Source organism: Saccopteryx leptura, chromosome 4 (genome assembly GCF_036850995.1).
Source record: "Saccopteryx leptura isolate mSacLep1 chromosome 4, mSacLep1_pri_phased_curated, whole genome shotgun sequence".
Taxonomy (NCBI): Eukaryota; Metazoa; Chordata; class Mammalia; order Chiroptera; family Emballonuridae; genus Saccopteryx; species Saccopteryx leptura.
The window spans coordinates 168,076,313-168,098,011 of record NC_089506.1 but is presented as its reverse complement, the minus strand read 5'-3'; the positions used below and the strand labels follow the sequence as shown (position 1 = coordinate 168,098,011).

Here is a 21,699-nt window from a genome sequence, read left to right as displayed (position 1 = left end):
GGTTTTGTTAAATATCACATAGTCTTAAGTGACATAATTGTTGCTATATTATATAATATATACTTTTAAATGTTAATGACATCTTGAAAAGGAATAAAAATAGATAATGTTGGGTTAAGGGCAGTGACATTAATTTGTAAGATCACAATTTTAAAGTATACATTATGAATATAGTATCTATTATAACTTTATTTCTTTTCAGCTGAAAATTTCCAAGCATTGTGTGCAGTAACTATACTTAATTGGACATTCAGCCATTATTGAATTGCTGTTCTGAATTATATAGTAAATTTTTCTGTATGAAATATATATAAAATATTTACCTTGTAGTTTTTTATTCTACCACAAGGGGGCACACATAACATTATAAATCTTGAAGGTTCAGCAGAGGAGTACTGAATTTAATTATATAAATATTTTAATAACTAAAAGACAAATGAAACACTGTGCAAGATATTAATGAAATATTTCTCACTAATTTTTATTCATACAATAGCACTTTCTTTATGTGATGAATCATATTACAAGTACCCAAACATCTTTTCAAATGTGCAGTTTATTCTGAAAATGATGGAAATTATATGTGAAAGAGAATTATTATCTGGATCGATTTTTAGCCCTGTGGAAAGCAAGAAACAATATAAGGACGTAGATTCTGATACGGTGAGTCTATCCTAGTGCATGATGAATCAAATTAAGATTACTGTGATTAAATATTTGTGCTTGTCAATTTAGTAAGCATAGCTGAAGATGAGTTTAGCTGGGGGAGGAGGGAACAGCAAAGACACTAAATTCATGCAACCATGAGCAGCAATTAATAGGATTAGTAGTGGGATATCAATATGCATCCCTACTGCTTTAAGTAGTACAATGCCATAATACTTTCTTCCTTATAGAGTTCATCTCATCTGTTTATATGAGAACTGCAACATAATTTAGTTTGACTTATAAATGAACATTTTAAGACCTACATTTTTATTAAAGAGAAAGTGGGTAAAATTTAGGTTATTAATGAGAGTGTGGATCAAATAAGTTTGCAAATATGATGTATATGATTGCTCACTTATAGTTTGCATTGGATATGGGGGACAGGCTGTAAGCAGGCAGGGTCATTATAGCCTAAGGCTTAGTTTTAGACTAAGCCCTTTCCCCCTTTTAATACTAAGATCCTTTCAAAACTAAGCTTCCACCCAAACCCTTGACTGTTGCATGATGTGGGGTGGTGCAATCTCATGAGGAATCCCATTATGCCTCAGATAAGTGACTTTGTATCAGACTTCCTTGTTTGTATGTTGGATTAAAGGTTTTGATTTCTACACTATAAAATGGGGCAGAGGAGCCCATGCTGGAGGAGAGAAGAGAAAGGCCACATGGAGGAGAGGAGAAGTATCCAAGATGGACTAGGAAACTTGGATAAGTCAGTGGCTTTGGGAGCCCTGAATGGAAAGGGAAGAGTTTTTTCACTGTGTGTATTTCTTGTCTGCCAGATGCAAGCTAGGATTAAAGCTAATGGCCCACCAGTCTTTGGCTTCATTGTTTCATTACCGTTTGTCCAAATCAAATGCAAACCTGCATGGGCCAGGCGGCTGTGATGGTGGCTGTGGCTACTGGCTTTACAGGAGCAAGTGTAATATTTTTATGCTTCCATAGTTCATATGCAATAACACTTAATATGCTATTAAAGTCAACTAAAAGTTTTTAAATGGTTCAAAATTGAGGAATTAAAATAATCCCTAGTATATGAAAAATCTCCTTTTAATATATAATTTAGATATTTGTCGTTAACATTAGAGAAAACTAGTTGTCCCAATACATAATTCCTGGGTATGTAATAAACAATAATGCAAATGTATTATGCAAACAAAAGTATAATGAGCTATGTAATTGTTTATATAACATATGGACTGATGTACATCAAATGACATATTTCAGTCTGTAGGATTCATAATATTTTTATTCCCTTTTCTTATGTTGTTTGGCCAGTAGCCATGGCCACCATCACAGCTGCCTGGCCTGTGCATTTGATTCAGACAGATGGTAATGAAACAATGGAGCCAAAACTGGTGGGTCATTACCTTTTAATCCTAGCGTGTACTCGGCGGGCAAGAAATACACACAGTGGGAAAACACTTCCCTTTCCATTCAGGGCTCCCAAAACCATTGACTTATCCAAGTTTCCTAGAATCAAAGATTCCTACTTCACCAGTCTTATTCACCTCTGTTTCTTATCTCCTTCTCTTTGCACAAACTGGCTTCTCCTTCAGCATTCCACCATCTTGGCTGCCTCTCCTCTCCTCCATGTGGCTTTTCTCTGCTTGCTCTCCTCCAGCATGGTCTCCTCTGCCCCATTTTATAGTGTAGAAATCAAAACCTTTAATCCAATATACAAACAAGGAAGTCTCTGATACAAAGTCACTTATCTGAGGCATAAGGTCTTCTATAGGCTTTATGATATGTAAATGACCTGATTTCTCTTTTTTACTTCCTTTTTTCTGAGTTTTACTGTCTGGAAAGGGGAATGAGATTTTCCCCCCTACTTTCAATTATTAATTAATTAGTTAATTAGTTAATTAATTATTTCTCTGTGGAATCATTAATATGACCATGAAAGTTAGTGTACAACATAATAACCAAGTTCTAAATAATGACAAAAGTTCAAACAAAAGGTATATATGTACCAACACCTCTAGAAGGAGGGACTGAGACATTAATCTTTAAACCTTATTTCACACGAACCAGTACTATAAATGACTTTTACAATGTCTAGGTGCAACAAAACCCAAATCATGGAAGTAGAGGATTTCAAGTACACACAGAATAGTAAAAATTTTAGACAGACAGATAGATGAGACAGACAAGAGTTCTCACACTAAAACTGACTCCTCCTATTTCACAGACCTGAGTACAACTTGACACACAAACAAGACAATTACAGTACAGAGACATGGGCATGACACATAAATAAACCTGATTAAACTTGAGAGCAGAGTTGTTACTTGGCCCTTAACCCTGAAGACAATGAACACAGAGCACAGCATTAGTTTGCCAAGACCTTACAGAGTACAAAACAAAGAAACAAGTGTAGGACCCCAAATTCCATTCTATTTAAGTTTAAATGAGCACTCTTTACATATTTCAATTTTAAAGCAACAATGCCCAGAACATTTAAATACAGGAATGAAACCATTTTATTTAGTGCAATATTAGAGTTGGCATTTCCAATTTTTGCTTGCAATAACTTAATTTAAGCCTCAAAAGGACCACTCTTGGCTAGCTTAAGTTGATAACATTTCATAGATTTATAAGCATAGGCCGATCAATTAGCCAGAATTTACCATAGGGGGGCTATCCTAAGGAACAGACAGTGTGTTATCCATTCTGTTACAATATCAGACAAACACTGAAACAGAAACCAGAATCAGACAAACCAGAGAGGAACCTGTAACCTGTTATGTGATATTATAAACTGGGATTTTAGCACACAGCCTTCCAGGTTGACTGAAGAAGGGAGAGGATGGCTACTGAGCTGCTGGGATTTTAAAAAGTGCCCTTTATTTTTATTTATTTTTATTTTTATTTTTTTGTATTTCTCTGAAGCTGGAAACAGGGAGAGACAGTCAGACAGACTCCCGCATGCGCCCTACCGGGATCCACCCAGCACGCCCACCAGGGGCAACGCTCTGCCCACCAGGGGGCGATGCTCTGCCCCTCCGGGGCGTCGCTCTGTCACAACCAAAGCCACTCTAGTGCCTGGGCAGAGGCCAAGGAGCCATCCCCAGTGCCTGGGCCATCTTTGCTCCAATGGAGCCTCTGCTGTGGGAGGGGAAGAGAGAGACAGAGAGTAAGGAGAGGGGGAGGGGTAGAGAAGCAGATGGGTGCTTCTCCTGTGTGCCCTGGCCAGGAATCGAACCCGGGACTTCTGCACACCAGGCCGACACTCTACCACTGAGCCAACCGGCCAGGGCCTATTTTTATTTTTTACATTGAGGTTATGGTATGACCCTTCTTATTTTTACAGCCTGCAGGGTCTGGAGAGATGTTAATTCTTTTATTGTCACTGTGGCCTTTGCCTCAGAGCACTGAACTCTGTTCCTGTTTTATTTTCTTATCTAGTGCCTCTACATTTTACCAAAGTAATTCACCAAGGTAATTACCAAGGTAATCCACCAAAGTTTCGTGGAATATAGTCCTTGTCCTCTACAAACTGTTTTAGAGAGTTTAAAAGAAAAAAGAAAAAGAATGCCCTGGCTGGTTCGCTCAGTGGTAGAGCATTGGCCTGGTGTATGGATGTCCTAGGTTCGAATCTCAGTCAGGGCACACAGGAGAAGCGACCATCTGCTTCACCACCCCTTCCTTTTCTCTTTCTCTCTCTCTCTTCTCCTCTCCTGCTGACATGGCTCAATTGGTTCCAGCGAAGTTGGTCTTGGGCACTGAGGATGGCTCCCTGGCCTCTGCCTCAGGTGCTAAAACAATGTCAAAGTTCCTGAGAATGGAGCAAGGGCCCCTGATGGGCAGAGCATCACCCCCTAGTGCACTTGCTGGGTGGATCCCGGTTGGGTAACATGCAAGAGTCTGTCTCTCTGCCTTCCCTTCTCTCAGTAAAATTAGAAAAGAAAAGAAAAGAATAAAGAAGAAAACTATCCTACTCATTTTATGTAAATGCATTTCCTAAACTATACAAGAACAAAATAAGAAAAATAAAATTATTGGGTCTATTCACCTATGAAAAAAAATTTTTTAATTCTAAATAAATTGATAATAAATTTAATTCATCAATACATTGAAAAACATACTGTGACCATGAAGTAGAGTAAATTCTAGAATGTAATGTTACTCTACATAACAACTACTTACCAACATTTCCCATCCTTTTATTTTATCAGATTAGCAGAGAAAAAAAATATGACAACAGATATAAAAAAATGTAGAAAGAGCATTTTATCAAGTATTATTCATTCATTATTTTAAAAAAAACTTTCAGCAAGAAATATAGGGAATTTTCTTAATCTGATAAAATGTGTGTATCAGTTTTGGTAATTTACATTTTCCCAAAGTTAGGAGTTTATTCACAAATATACCTATGATCCTACCCAAGTAAGAGAAGCAATGCTCTTCATATTGTAGCAAAATGGAATTTACCTGCTTTTTACAGCTTCTGTATTTACCTGCCCAGCTTCTGTTCCCTGAAACTCTGCTCCCCTCACATAGCTTGACCACTCCTGCACATCTGCACTTCTCTCCTTCTCCAATACAACCCATCTCTTCCAGTCAAATGTGGGTAAATATATCGAGTGTTTGTAACCCATGTCCCAATAAATTCTGATATTTCTTAGAGACGTAAGAGTCTTCAAAACATGAAATATCCATTGATGTAATGACCATTTGTGAAATTGCTGACCACTTAAACTGTTTCACCTACAAACCCTATTGTCTATACCCACTCCTATCAAAATTTTGGCCATCCACTTGGAAAGATCCAGCACTCAAATACAGTAGAAATATATTGGAAAATCTTGCAAAAAAAGTGGAAGTTCATGAAATTGATGAGAGTAATGTTGGTGAACTGCCGGATCTATGGGCGAAGTCACTAATGAAGGAGGATCTCACAGAGTCAGAGCAGGTAACTAACAAAAATAAAAATAAAATCAATGAAAATGATAATTAATGCTTGTAAAGGAAATAATTTAGTTTTAAAGGATTAAGAGAGGGCCATGGCAAAACTGGATCAAACCCTTCAAAACTTATGGAAATCTGACCCTACTGCAAAAATAAAATGCAAAGTGATACAATGAGCTATATATAAAGTCTCCACAAATTAAGATAACTTATCAGAATTAGCACACAGTTGTGATTGTAATCTAAAATATGTTAAATATAAGATAAATTTAATTTCATAAAAAATATTTGGCAAAGGAGGCAAGAACATATAATGGAGGTAAGATAGTCTCTTCAATAAATGGTGTTGGGAAAATTGGACATATATATGGATAAAAATGAAACTAGATCACTTTCTTACACCATACACAAGAATAAACTTAAAATGTATTAAAAACTAAGAAGTAACTTGAAAAACCATAAAAATCCTAGAAGACATCATAGGAAGTAAAATTTCAGACATTTCTTTTCTTTTTTTTTTTATAATAATTTTATTTTTTTAATGGGGTGACATCAATAAATCAGGATACATATATTCAAAGATAACAAGGCCAGGTTATCTTGTCTTTCAATTATGTTGCATACCCATTGCCCAAAGTCAGATTGTCCTCTGTCACCTTCTATCTTGTTTTCTTTGTGCCCCTCTCCCTCCCCCTTTCCCTCTCCCATTCCCCGCTCCCCCCCCAACCACCACACTCTTATCAATGTCTCTTAGTTTCACTTTTATGTCCCACCTACGTATGGAATAATGCAGTTCCTGGTTTTTTCTGATTTACTTATTTCGCTTCATATCATGTTATCAAGATCCCACCATTTTGCTGTAAATGTTCTGATGTCATCATTTCTTATGGCTGAGTAGTATTCCATAGTGTATATGTGCCACATCTTCTTTATCCAGTCATCTATTGACGGGCTTTTTGGTTGTTTCCATGTCCCGGCCACTGTGAACAATTCTGCAATAAACATGGGGCTGCATGTTAGACATTTCTTATAGCAATATTTTTGCCAATATATCTCCTTGGACAAGGGAAACAAAGGAAAAAATAAACAGATAGAACTATATCAAACTAAAAAGATTTTGCACAACAAAAGAAACCATCAACAAAATGAAAAGGGAACCCACTGAATGGAAGAACATATTTGCCCATGATACATCTGATAAAGTGTTAATGTAAAAAAAAATTATATATAAAGAACTTATACAACTCAACACCAAGAAGACAAAAAACTCAATTAAAAATAGGGCAAAGGACCTGAATAGACACTTCTCCAAAGAGGACATACAGATGGCCAACAGACATGAAAAAATGCCCACCATCTCTAATCATCTGAGAGATGCAAATTAAAATCACAAGGAGATATCACTTCACACCTGTCATAAATACTATCATCAATAAATCAACAAACAAGTTTTGGCAAGGATGTGGAGAAAAGGGAACCTTCATGCACTGTTGGTGGGAATGCAGACTAGTACAGCCACTGTAACAAACAATATGGAGTTTTCTCAAAAAATTAAGAATGGAACTGCCTTTTGACCCAGTGATCTCACATCTGGGAATATATCTGAAGAAACCCAAAACACTATTTCAAAAGAATATATGCACCCCATGTTCATTGCAACATTATTTACAATAGCTAATATCTGGAAACAGCCCCATTACCTATTAGTGAATGAGTGGATACAAAAAGCAGTGGTACATTACACAGTGGAATACTACTCGGCCATACAAAAGAAGGAGATCTTACCTTTTATGACAGCGTGCATGGAGCTGGAGAGCATTATGATAAGTAAAATAAGTCAGTCAGAAAAAGACAAATACCATATGATCTCACTTATATGTGAAATTAAATGAACAAAATAAACTGATGTACACAATAGAAACAGAGGCATGGACACAAGGACCAGACTGCCAGCTGTCAGAAGGGAGAAGGTTTGGGGCTGAATGAAAGAAAGTAAAGGGATCAAGTAAATATATCACATAGAGGCAGACAACAGTGTGATGTTAGCCAGAGGGAAAGGGGGTCGGGTGGGTGAGCTGGGCAAAGGCGGGATAAATGGGGACAGAAAGGACCTGGCTTTGAGCGATGGGCGCATGATGCAGTGTGCCGATGATGTTTTGCTGAGTTATACCTTTGAAACCTGTGTGGTTTGGTAAACCAAAGTCACAATTTAATTACAAAAATAAAATAAATTTAATTAAAATCTAAGTATATAGGAAAAACATTTAACCACATCTATTTTTAATTTTCTAGGCTTTAGTGTTTTCTCTTTGGCTCATTACTTGGTGAACCATTTGTACAAAGAGTGACATATAATGAGTAATTTAAAAATCTTGGTTATAATTAATAATGAACATAAATTGCTTCATGTAAAAAAGGGATTTTGTTTTTAAGTTTAAACATGTTTTTAACAATAATATTTATAAAATATTGAGTTGCTTGACCTGTGGTGGCACAGTGGATCAAGTGTCGACCTGGAATGCTGAGGTTGTGTGTTTAAGCCCTGGTTTGCCTGGTCAAGGCACATATGACAAGCAATCAATGAACAAATGAAGTGAAGCAGCTATGAGTTGATACTTCTCCCTCCCTGACTCCTCTCTTGGTAAAATCAATAAATAAAATCTTTATTATTTAAGTAAGAGGCAGGGAGATGGAGACAGACTCCTGTATGTGCCCTGACCCGGACCCACCCAGCAACCCCTGTCTGGGGCCAATGCTTGCATCAGCCAAGCCATCCTCAGTGCCCGAGACTGATGCTCAAACCAATTGAGCCACTGGCTGAGGGAGGGGAGGAAGGGGAGAAGCGGGAGAGGTAAGGGAAGAGAAGCAGATGGTCGCTTCTCCGGTGTGCCCTCACCAGGGATTGAACCTGGTACGTCCACATGCTGGGCCAACATTCTATCCACTGAACCAACCAGCCAGGGCAATAAAAATCTTAAAAAACAAAAAAAGATTTTGAGCAACAGAAAGATTACTGGCCATAAAGAGAGAAAACCTGCTCACCAACTGGCTGTGTGATATAGAGGAGGTCCATTAAGGTCTCTAAATCCCATTTGCATCTCTTTAAAAAAGGCATCACCTCAAATTATAAAGTACAAAAATGTTGAATATTGTACACCTGAAACTAATATAACTAATATAATATTTTTTATCAACTATATTTTAAAAAGACATATGTAGCATTCTTAATCTTCTCTGAGCTGCTTAATATAACCTTTACTTTTGAGTCATGTTACTTATGAAATAAAACTGATTTTCATTACTGACCTCCCCCCCCAAAATATCACCATCACTGTCAACTGTCGCCATCACCACCACCATCATCATCATCATCATCTATGCCCTAACTAATCTAAAGGGTAGTTGTGAAGACTGCACAAAAAGCAATATGCCTTATAAATTATTAAGTGCCATGCAAATGTAAACAATGGTTATTGAAAAATATGTTTAGGAATTCACTTTAATTTAGGCAGTTAAATATAATAATTTTCACCTAAGGACATGATTGTGCTTACTAAATGATTAACTGTGTAGATAATCATGCTTAACTTAATGGAGTGATTTGAGTGTTTTTCCTTTAAACAAATAGGACACTGTGAAATATTTATGCCATAATGTTCTGGTTATGAGGCAGGCAACCTTCAAAGTTGCTTCTGCTTCTCTTTAAGACTGTTTTGTCATTCTTGGTGCACATACACAGCGAGGAAGTGGCAGCTTACTGCAGTGGAGCTTGGCTTGAACTGGAAGGGGCAAAAATGTCAACACATGAGAGGAATAAATCTTAGAGTGGGACAAGTCCTTAAGTTTCTGTGTTCTTTTCCACTGCCTAGAACTGAGGGCATAGTTCTAGTCTTCCTAAGCTCTCTGTCAGCTCTATGTGTGTAATTCTGTGAAGGGATTTTAACAGATGTTAGCCCATCAGATCTATTGCTCTCCTTTTTCTCCTCCCATTATTTTATAATATAAAGAACATAAAAGGTAGTGTGGCCAGTGCCGCTAAAATTACTGGTTGAGCTAACTGATTCAGTGCTTGATTGCATATTTTAATGGTGTGCCCCGGTTTCAGCCCATTTTCTCCAGTATAATCTAAGCCTCTCCAGTTTAGTCAAGTACTTATTCACTCAATGCCCTTCTCTCTCAACTTTGGGGAGAAGAAAGGAGAAAAAAGGGAGAAATACGGGATTATAAAAGATACATTTTATTCATTTTCTCTCCTGTCTTTATTATTATTATGCTATAGTAGAGGATTTGTGAATTTACTCCTACTTTATATCCTTTATAATGCTAAAAGATCCATGAGAGCATAGTATGGCCACTGTAAATGTTTTATTTTTAATGTATTTACAAGCACTGGAGTACAAGCATAATTACTTACTTTGTTTTCAAAAGTTGCTATAGCCTGACCTGTGGTGGTGCAGTGGATAAAACATTGACTTGGAATGCTGAGGACATCAGTTTGAAACCCTATGCTTGCCCGGTCAAGGCACATACAGGAAGTAACTACTATGAGTTGATGCTTCCTGTTTCTCCCCCTACTCTTTCTCTCTCTCTCCTCTCTTCTCTCTCTAAAAGTTAATTTTAAAAATGTGTTGCTATAAAATAGCTGGAAAAAATAATTCTGTAGATATACACATTAAACCTCCTCACAAATGGGTGTTAGCTCTATTTAAGAACAGAACATTTCCTTTCCCTGCTGCTAGAACTTATTTTTCCTTGTAATATCCTTTTACGCTGATCCAGACACAAGGCTTCCATTGACTTTGACAAATGGTACACTTTAATTAGCTCTGTGGATTGCAGAGCCAGACCACTGGATTGAGTTTTCACTCTGGCCTTTGCTCACTAGCAAAGCTGACTTTGCTAGCTGTCACAGGATAATAACATAGTTCTTTGAAGAAGGTAGATTCAAATTCAAATAAGTGCTATAGACTCTATAGAAGAGTTGCAGCTGTCCTAAAGAACTAACAGTTTTCTGAAAACTTGGAAACACATAGGGTTTACCTTAAAATGTGATTAGCAATCTCAACCTCTAATGCTTTAAATACTGGTTTGCCAAAGGCGTTATCTAAATTTGTGACATTTTTGTAATGTACTTTGATTGTGAATGGTTACTAGGAATCTCTGCCATCTGCCCAAATCCAATGTGGTCCTGACTGGCCTTGGCCACTGGCATTACACTGTTGGAGAAGGTAATGTAGAGGTCTTGACCTCTAGAGCTCCACTCTCTGTTCTCTGTGTTTGGAATGTACATTCTGCTCACCATTTTTTCCCATAGTGGGAGCCATTTTTAAGGCTGCGTCCATGGCAAAGCAATGTATTATTATTATTTTTTTGAAAGAAAGCTATTCCAAAAACTGTGTGTTATCAATATCAAGACTGAAAATTATATTAAGATTAATTTTATGTACAACTGTCAAGAAAAAAAATTAACTTTTATAAGGGAGAGACACATATAAGCTATCAGAGACAACTTTGCAGGTAAATTTAAATTGACTTTACTTCCATAACTTCAAAATAAATTAATTAGTAGTTTTTTTCAGTGATATAACTGAAATATTAAAGTATAATATTTATCAGAATTATTTAGTAATTTTAACTAACATAAAACTCACAAAAGCAATGTATTATTGAGACCATCTGGGTACTATAGGTGACTGAACCCAATTAAGGCCTCTATGTAAACTTTAAAATTCTGGCGGGTCGGTATGGAGTTGTCTAATTTTGTGGCTGGTCAAGACAAGCTGGTAAATTGCCTTGCTTATTAAACCTGCCACCCCCAACCTAGAGTGGTCTGCCTCTTTCGTGGGTCTCTCCAGGAGAAACGAAAAAGACCTCTGGAAGTCATTTAATGCAGTGTTCTGTGCTTTTCAAACTATCTGGGGTAAAAGAGCTTTCTTAACTATTTTCTTTTTTAATTTCCAAACTGTCATAGACTGATAATTTTGTAAACTACAATAATGAACTACAAAATATAAAAATACTTATAAATGAAAGAATTATTTATTGTTATTAGACAAAATATATAAAATTAACTCTGTCAACTTGTTATAAAAGTTTATCAGTGGATATTCGTTATTTCTGGACTCTAGTTAACAGTCTGCAGATGGCACTTACCTGCTAATCACACCCGCAGTGGGACTGATTTAGTGTAAAGGCAAAGAACTCTCTATCACCTGTTATGCTGAGGATGAACATGAGGATTGTATCAAATCACATAATCATTGTTATATTCATTTATTCAAGCTTGGCAAATGTATTTTTTCTTTAAAAAAAAAAAGCAGGGAAAGAAAAACTTCAGCAGGATTTCCATGCAAATGCTGAAAATAAAAGCACAAAAGACAGCCTTACCTACCTAGAAAATTCACAGGTTTAGCAAATTTGTTATTTGCTCTTGATGATGCCAATGCCCTTCAGCCAAAGACCATCAGGACCACACGTGCATTTAAGCACAGTGGGTTTATTATTTGTTGCAGAGATAGAACACATGCCCAAGAAAACAGAATATCTTAGTAAGCGGGTGTTAGAATGAGTCAATTACAGCATTTGGACTTTGGCTGATGGGGGGGGGGCTGTCAAGAAGCAGGGGTTCTCTCTAGATTTGAAACTGCTGGAAAGTAGGGACAGTTCTCTGATTGGGTATTTTGTAGGTGGCACAGTGACCTTTTGTCTATGCTTAGAAAAGCACAGTCAAGTAGCTTTGTTTGTTTATTTATCATGGTCTCAGAGTACTGTTGTCTGAGGTCGATATTCTGCAAGTTTATATCCAACAGAACAAAATGACCTGATTATAGGTATCAGAGCAGCTTGTAAAAATATTGCTGTCAAATCATACATATAAAACTAAAAATAAAACTTAAATCGTTTTCATTGTCTAAAATCCTGATCTTTAGTGTTCCAAATGCTTTGGGGAATTTTCTCTGGTGACAGTGCTTAAAGTTGACCTATCCTGACCAGGCAGTGGCACAGTGGATAGAGCGTCGGACTGGGATGTGGAGGACCCAGGTTTGAGATCCCGAGGTCGCCAGCTTGAGCGCGGGCTAATCTGGTTTGAGCAAGGCTTGAGCAAGGGGTCACTCGGTCTGCTGTAGCCCCCTGGTCAAGGCACATATGAGAAATCAATCAATGAACAACTAAGGAGCCGCAACGAAGAATTGATGTTTCTCATCTCTCTCCCTTCCTGTCTGTCTGCCTCTATCTGTCCCTCTCTCTGTCTCTCTGTCTCTCCCACAAAATAAAAAGAACTTTTGACCTAATTGAATAGTCTATATCCATGCAGAGTACATCATGACAAAAAACGTTGATTGTTTTAAATTAACTAGTCAAGCCAATCACAAGTTTCAAAGTACATCTACTCACCTATTGATTTTAAATAAGTTTGCAGCATGAGGCCTTAGGCATCCAGGCTGAGACACCTAGAGCAATTTGGGAAAAGAATTTGATTTTTATGAGTTCCATTTTTTGAGTCAACCACAAAGCAGAAAATTGAGTTATTTGGATAAAATATATGAATTTACTGAAGTCAGTACATTTCAGTCTGATGTCTTACATTATTTTACAATAAAGCTTTGCCATGGAATATTCTAACTTTCTAAATGATGACTTGTTTCCATTTGCTTCTCTCTCTGAATGATTGTTTCCCCGAGTCAATAGCCATGTGCCAAGACTGTATCTTACGCCTCTATCTCCACTGTCTGAGTCCCTGACACAAAGCAGATCGGTACACATCTGTGGAACTTAACTAAGCAGTTTACTAGAAACTTAAAATGTCTTAGCTTGAAATTAATGTATGAACTTCTGCCTTCCATCTTAAGAGAACACAACATGAAATTTTTCTTTAAATTGCAGTCCTGATGTTTTATAGAACAAATGAGAATTATAAAGTCCTTTGGAGTCTCTTTAAATGTTTCTTTTGAGTATAAAAGAGTGAAATATTAGCTAAGTTAGCAAATTGAGTACATATCACAGGATGTGTATTTTAATCTTTACTGTTGATAAAAACTCAATGAGAGTGCTATGTTATTGTCTAACAATAAAATCAGGTTTCTTTATACCAATCAGTTTAATACACGGATTCAATCTTTAAAACTGCTAGAAAGAACTCTAAGAAAAAACAAATTAACAGTCTTTGCGTGTGTGTGTGTGAATTTGTAGTCTTTTAAAATACTTTGCAGACACTGACCAAGTCCAGCTAGGTATATGTTTTGGTCTATAAAGAGGAAATCCACATTTAAAAACCTAACTTTTGTTTGATTATTGTTCAAACAATTCCATTTCCTTCTCCTTGGTTGTCATGAGAAACTAAGTCATATAGAGTCTAAGAAGCACAGTTGTGTCTAATTTAAGTTGTTCTATAAAGAATACAAAATTTTTGCTATATTATAGAACTGATCTCTTTAAACACCAGGGTCCCATGTGAAAATGTATGAAGACTAACTCACAAAATGTGTGTGTGTGTATATATAAATATATAATATATATTTACTCAAATGTGTTTTGTAAATATATATATTTAATGAAACATGAAGTTCAGGTAAATATACATTCTCAGTTGTACATTTAAAATTTATTTTATGTTTATTCAAGTCAAAGAACTCTTTTCCAGATATATTTTTGTATTTTAATTCCAGAAATATTTGCAATTCAATCAAGACAGATATGAAGTTAACCACCTGCTCTGGCACTGTGTAGCTGCCTGGACTTGTGTTCAGAAGAAGAGTCCCCAGCTGAACAAGGTGCTTGAACATGTCGTCTTTCATAAAACCCAGCTTCAACAGAAATGCTGGTAAGAGGGATCCTATAAATCCGAAAGTAACTCATGGAGAAACCTTTGTGTTTAAATGTTAAATAACCTTTGTACTTAAATGTTAATCACACCTTAGTTGACTAGTAAAAAAATTTATAATCTGAATTCCAAAGGCAAGGGCAATTTATATATTTTGTATTAGTTCATTTCATCAATAAAGTGTTCTTTTTTTTTTTTTTGACTCGATGAGCATGCATGTATTACATAGTTTGTCTTTATTAAATGAAATTTACTATTAATAAGTTCATTCTCATTTTAAAACTTTTTTATTGTCCAACTTGTTAAACAATGACAGTGAAGTACAGTTCATTATTTGGGGGGAAATCTAAAATTGTTTCATTATGCCTTACTTGTAATGTATAACAAAAGTGATTTTGACTAACTGTTAGTTTACATCTGTACAAATGTTAATTTGAGAAGTGAAAAAGATGTCTTAATACAAAAAAGGGCATGGGTTCAATGGAGGGAAAATTTTTTAAAGGAGTATTTCTGAGGAAATTGATCAGAGTTTGTCTTTGTTTTTGTTTTTTATTCAGTGAGATGCAGGGAGGCAGACAGACAGGCTCCCACATGTGCCAGGACCAGGATCCACCCAGCAAGCACCCTACTGGGTGCTGCTCTGCCCATCTGGGGCTGCTGTTCTGTTGATTGACAACTGAGCCATCTTAGTGCCTGACACGGAGGCCATGGAGCCATCCTCAGTGTCTTGGGCCAACTTGATTAAACAATTTGAGTCATGGCTTCAGAAAGAGAAGAGAGAGAGAGAAGGGGGAGGGGTGGAGAAGCAGATGGGTGCTTCTCCTGTATGCTCTGACCAGGAATCGAACCCAGGATTTCCACATGCCAGGCCAAGTCTCTACCGCTGAGCCAACCAGTCAAAATGTAGAGATATTCCATTTTAATATTTGAGGATGATAAGAATTCCTTTTCAAATTCTAACAATAATAATAATAATCTGTTATACCATAGCAAGTTGTAATTTCAATTGCAATTTATTTTTCTTAAAATTAGTTCCAGTGTTTAAGGCTCTGGTAGCCTACACTGCATCAATGGTCTTTGGATATGTAAATTATAAGAATCACGAGCATTCCTTATGAACCACTGCTGTTTTCCCAGTTTTATTAGGAAATTTGGGGAATCTGGATCAAGTAAAGATTTCTGGAGGATGACTTAAAGTTTGCCTAATTTTCTAGAAATCACCTAGTTTTGAAGAGATTTCTTCTAGAACTTACTCTGTCTCACAGGCTGATGGGAACAACCTACTCAGTATTGTAATTAACAAAGATCGTTATTCTTTTACATTTTTAAAGTGAGAATAGCATCTTTAAGTAGAAAGATAAAAATGCAAATAGAATATGTCTGTTATATCAATAATGCAATATAAAATATAATTTTATTAAGTATATATTAATATTAGAGCTGCTACATATAAAAAAAGTTAGAGTGTTATATCAGTGCAATTAAGCTGTTCTGAAAGCAATGGTGATACCTTCAGACCACTCTTATTATAGACAATAATTCAAACACACAACCTAGTTTTCAAAGGATAAACAACTAGAGCTACTTTAGCTCTTGGAAGACTCTAACTTGGTTTTAAAAATAACAGATATTATATTTTAACGTATAAAAATAGATACTGCATGACTTTGCCAAATTTATTTTCAAAGTATTCTAATAATTACCAAGTAAACAGGTTCACCTAAATATTGAATACCAAAAGTGGCTGATTAAGACTATCTGATTCTGAAAATCAAGGAACTGTTTCATTAACCAATTCTCAGTTTTATTGTATTGTATCAACATTGATCTAATTTACTTCGCTAATGGTTTGTCTTTAAGGTAGTTTTTTAAAAAATACTTAATATTTTATAGATGTGGGTGTTTTAGAGATTATACAAAAGTTTTTACTTTACATATAAAGAAACTAAGGCCAAGTTTATTAGGTTGACTACTGACTAGATTTTAAGGTTCCAGGGTAGCACTCCTTTTAGTACATCAGCCCATGGTCATTCTGGCTGCATTATTGATATAACCGCTTTGAGGCACCTTTTCGCTGAGCCCTGACTTCTCATTTTCTTGGAGGGCATTCTGGAAAGCAATTGAGAGAGAGCATGGCAATGCTGAGACAATGCTGAATGAACAGAAGGGTAAATTGAAAAAATGGTGAAGCAGTAACTACATATAATAGAAAGGACAAGATAATTATTTTAAAAAGCACTGACAGATAATTTTGATTCTATTTCTTATATTTACTGCTTTTTAAGAAATGACTTTAATCTTTTCTTAAAAAAATCATTCTAGAAACAAAAATAATCCACTGACATCAGAAGATTATTCTCTTTTTTACGTTAGCAACTTGATTAATTTTTGTCAAATTTTCTGTTAGTGCTAATAACATTAAAATATTAAAAAATTAACTTTTTAAACAAAGTATTTGTTATTTATGCAACAGCTTATACTGCTTTTAAGAAGTCATATATTACAAAACAAACTGCGATATAATTATCAAAATAAAACCAGAAATGCTTTTACATGGTCTCATGTACTCCTAAGATTGGGCACATGTAAAAAATTAAGAAAATGAATTAAATATATTTAGAATGGAATAGAAATATTGGGGCATGTAAAGCCAGTAGCCACGGCCACCATCACAGCCGCCTGGTCCATGCAGGTTCGCATTAGTTTCGGACAGATGGTAATGAAACAATGGAGCCAAAAACTGGTGAGCATTACCTTTAATCCTAGCTTGCACCCAGCAGGCAAGAAATACACAAAGTGGGAAAACACTTCCCTTTCCATTCAGGGCTCCCAAAGCCACTGACTTATCCAAGTTTCCTAGAATCAAAGGTTTCTACCTCACCAGCCTTATTTACCTCTGTTCCCCATCTCCTTCTCCCTGCACAAACTCTGCACAAACTGGCTTCTCCTTCAGCACTCCACCATCTTGGCCGCTTCTCCTCTCCTCCATGTGGCCTTTCTCTGCTCTTTCCAGCATGGTTTCCTCTGCCCCATTTTATAGTGTAGAAATCAAAACCTTTAATCTAGTATACTAACAAGGAAGTCTCTGATACAAAGTCACTTATCTGAGGCATAATGGGATTCCTCATGAGAGTGCACCACCCCACATCATGCAACAGTCAAGGGTTTGGGTGGAAGCTTAGTTTTGAAAAGATCTTAGTATTAAAAGGGTGGGAAAGGCTTAGTCTTAAAACTAAGCCTTAGGCTATAATGACCCTGCCTGCTTACAGCCTGTCCCCCACACCCGATGTAAACTATAAGTGAGCAAACATATATATCATATTTACAAACTTATTTGACCAACAGGGCATTAGGCCTTAACAATAAATTAAGACTTTGTCAGGATTTGCTGGACCATATAGCCTTAGAACTGTGACACTTGTTTGAAGATATCTTTGGTTTAGTACCTGAAATTCAAGGCCACATGAGCATTAACAGGAACAATTTTATTTTACATTCATATCAGAAAAGTACCATAATGATGAATAAATAAATGTTCAAAGATTTAAAATGCACAGGGAGACCATTCAAGTGATTGATCAGAAGAACTATTTTTTAATGTGGGCAAAAATTGCCGGTGTCCATACAGATGAGTGCTTTTCATCTGCTTATTTCTGATGTATCCATCAGTAGATAACTTATGAATGTATTTGCCTGCTGGACTTCTTTTAACCTCCTTTGTAAAGATCATACAATACAAAAGGGAAGAAAGAGAAGCAATGTGGTTACAGCTGAGCCCAGAAAAGAGCAGGCTCAGGATCCATGAAATGACTAGAAGGACTGAGAATTAGAGCAGCCTCTGCTCTCTGGGGATCAGGAAAAATACCAGGGAAAGGAAATGCACCAAAGACAATAAATTATAAAACAGGCTGAACAAGTAGAGAAAAAGAGAATCCACAAGCTCCTCCCAGCTGCCAAGCACCACCCTTTATCTTGGAAGATTAGCTGCCTTGCACAGCAGAGTAGATAAGCAGCTTGCTGTAAGGCCAATTTCCATTTAATATGGTTAAACTTTATATGATGCTTCATATGCTCAATGCTCCACCTTGTGGTTTGGCCTTTTATAAACTGCCCCATTTGCTCTGGGGAGATAGCTCAAGCCGGTGCAAAAGGCTTTCTAATCTAACATGAAAATAATGAATTGTGTTTATAATTGAATTATTAGCCAATGAAGATTCTGATAAATGCAGTATGGCATTTCAGTAGAGCAGTATAACATAAAATTATATCTCCCAAAGCAAAATAGCTGATTTAATGCGCCTCATGAATGTATTCCAAAGAAGCTTCACAATTTAAAATTATATTGACATAGCGAGTGTTTTTCAGATGTACAGTATCTGTGTTTGCATCGAAATGAACAAAGCAGTAACTGCTTTGCATGGGCAACAAGGCCTTTACTTCTGTCTAGATCACTGATATCTACATTGTCTCTCTCCATAAACCCCAGTAATTATTATAATGTTTATATGACAGTCTAACCAACGCCATTCAAACAAAGTTTTTATTAATAATATTTCTCATTATTCATGTGCTGAGATGTCAATGTAGGCCCTCACTCTTCTGATTCATTTCCTGAATTTCTTATTGATCCTTTGATCCTCTGCCCTAAATATAAACATTTAGTATATAACACTCTATAGCAATGGTAACCATATCAATTATGCTTTGATGCAGTAAAAGACAAAAAGCATTCAACTGCAAATCAGAAGACTTGAGTTTTAGTCCTGTCTTTTGCTGCCTAATTTTGAATGAGTCACTTAACCCATGTGAACAGAATCGGTTTAATGGTTTAAGAAATAATTGTCACCCCAAAGAGCTTTTGAAATATTTAAATAAGATAAGTAATATGAAAATACTTTTTATACATACATTCTTCCCTAATATTTCATTTACTGTTAGTTCAGATCTGAATTAATTTTTTTCAGTCCTGCCTACTGAATTTCTGTCTTGGTACCTGCCACATGTCCTCTGCTCAACTTAACCAAATTAGACAGCTTAACTACTACATTTCAGAACTGTTTCCCTGCTCTTTCCTCCCACTATCACAATCTTGGTTAGGGCCATTATTGTCTCATGACTCTTGTAGCTTGTTAATTGGTTTCTTTGCCTTAAGTTTTTCTCCTCCCTAATCTGTCATACTCTGTTGCCAGGGCTACAGCATAAATGTGATTACACCATCTTTCTGCTGAAAATTATTTAATAAGAACTGTTTTTCATGACACAGGGGTCGCAGCTCCAATTAGGGTCTCATAACTTGTCACGATTAAAAAAAAATACAAAAAACAAGGAGAGCAAAAATGAATAGCGAAAGCTCCTGCTACTGTAATTATAGTATTTGCCACCAACATAATCAAGAGAAGTGCCTGGTAGGGTGGAAAGGAAGAAAGCAAACTATGGCCCACCTGCTCCTTCTCCTGTGAGACAGCAGTTGTGGCCTGACCACACCCCGTCTCTTCCTTCTGCTCCGCCTTCTTCTCTGGAGCTCCAGGAATGAAATTCTGTAAGCGGAGAAAGGGCCCTTTTGGCAGACATGCTATAGACTAGCTTTTTGTTTAGTCCATCTCTTCAAATTATCAAACATCAGGCAATGCCATGATAAGTGTATTCTTTAAACTAGTTTTCCTAAATGGTCAAAATCAGGAATGAAATGCTGACTGTCTTTTTTTCTCCATGTGCAATGAAGATTGTGACTAATTTACTTATACTAACCCTCCTCTTTCTGGCCTATTAATTTAAACTTGAGTTTCTGATAACATTATGGTCAAATCATTATTTAAAATGCTCTATCCATTAAAACTTGTTTATATTTTTACATTTGGGGGATCATATTTATAAATTTATGTTGATTAATTAAAATTTATCTTTTTTTAAGCCACTATTTTCCATTTAACAGTAGGGTTTCCCATTCTTAAATTCTTAAATACTATTCATTTCTTGGTTGGCTTGAGTAAATTTCCAACACGAACATAGGTAACTTATTTTATTCAGTGAGCTCCTGATTCCACATGACCCTTGGCTTAGTGTAGCATGTGTACTATTTATTTTTCCCCTAAAAAATAATGTACATTTTGTCTAGAAATAGACTTCTATAATCACAGCTTTTTAAAATTACATCTTTAAAGCTCTATATATTGCTATGTTATTTTCTAACTTATAGTTATAATGAGATATTCAAAGCCAGTCTACCTCTTTTTAATTTTTTTTAATCCAGTAATTTGTAGAAACATCTTTGCAATCTGGTAGCCAGAAGGTCAATGCATCCTCTCTTGTCTCACTGACTCTGTTAGAAAGCTCTTGGTGCAAATCATCTGCTTTACTTACAGAAAAGCTCCTACTATGTGAAACTGTGCAAATGCTGCAGCTACTGGCTTATACTTTCTGAAGGTCTTCCATTGGTTACTCATCATTTACTCATGTTCTCACCCCCATCTGTGCTTAGGGTTCTTTCTACATTATGGTGAAAAATTCATATGTCTTTATATTAAATTTTAAATTAAATATTGGGCTTCTTGGTATTGGAAAGTTCTCTTTCTTTCAAGTGAGTCTTGTTTTCTTTATAAATATAAAGTCCATAAATGTTTTTTCTTTTACTGTAGTACTAAGATTTTTTTTCTGCTTTTATGTTTCTTTTCTTTGGTTATTTCAATAGGCATTAGATACTAATGGGTCTCAGTTTGCTAGCTTTAAATGTAATTATATTTCTCTAAATTATGGAAGAGTTTTTCAAGTGTTCCCCCTTCCAAGTGTTAGTTTTGCAGTTAACTTCCTCAACTAGGGATTTAAATTATATTTTCCTTGCAATATCTTGTTTTCTTAATATAGGACCATTCATTTCAGTATCAAAGCTTTTCATTGCTGTTTCTTCTTCTGGGATTTATCAAAGATGCTTAAGCATCTTGGAAAATATCTTCTGGCTCCTGTAAGAAATCATTTTCAGAGGGTTGATCCTCTGAGTATTCAGCCTCATTTTTTTTTGCCTTTGCTGTAAACATATTTTTTATTGTTCTCATGGAGAGTCTACTCTTTCATTTTCCATTTCTCTTACCTCAGAACTAGAAGAAACCTATAAAAAACTTGGTATTTTTAAATAAGAGATTAATGTTTCCAGAATACAGCATTCTTAAAAGCTACAACACTCAACATGCAACATCATTAGGGACCTTCCTGAATTCTGCTGACTCTGATATTTTATCCTTAAGGAGAAAACACACTCCAGTATTCCC

At 36.0% G+C, this 21,699-nt stretch overlaps 1 protein-coding gene across 2 annotated transcripts in view; it reads left to right on the top strand.

Annotated features, from left to right (window-relative positions):
- The window catches only part of TMEM232 (transmembrane protein 232), a 192,868-nt gene that overhangs the window by 44,970 nt on the left and 126,199 nt on the right, over window positions 1-21,699 (top strand). For both annotated transcript variants that reach the window (XM_066379914.1, XM_066379915.1), the window contains exons 8-9: window positions 497-663; window positions 14,283-14,437. In XM_066379914.1, coding sequence (XP_066236011.1) covers window positions 497-663; window positions 14,283-14,437 — 322 coding nt within the window. The remainder of the gene's footprint in view (window positions 1-496; window positions 664-14,282; window positions 14,438-21,699) is intronic.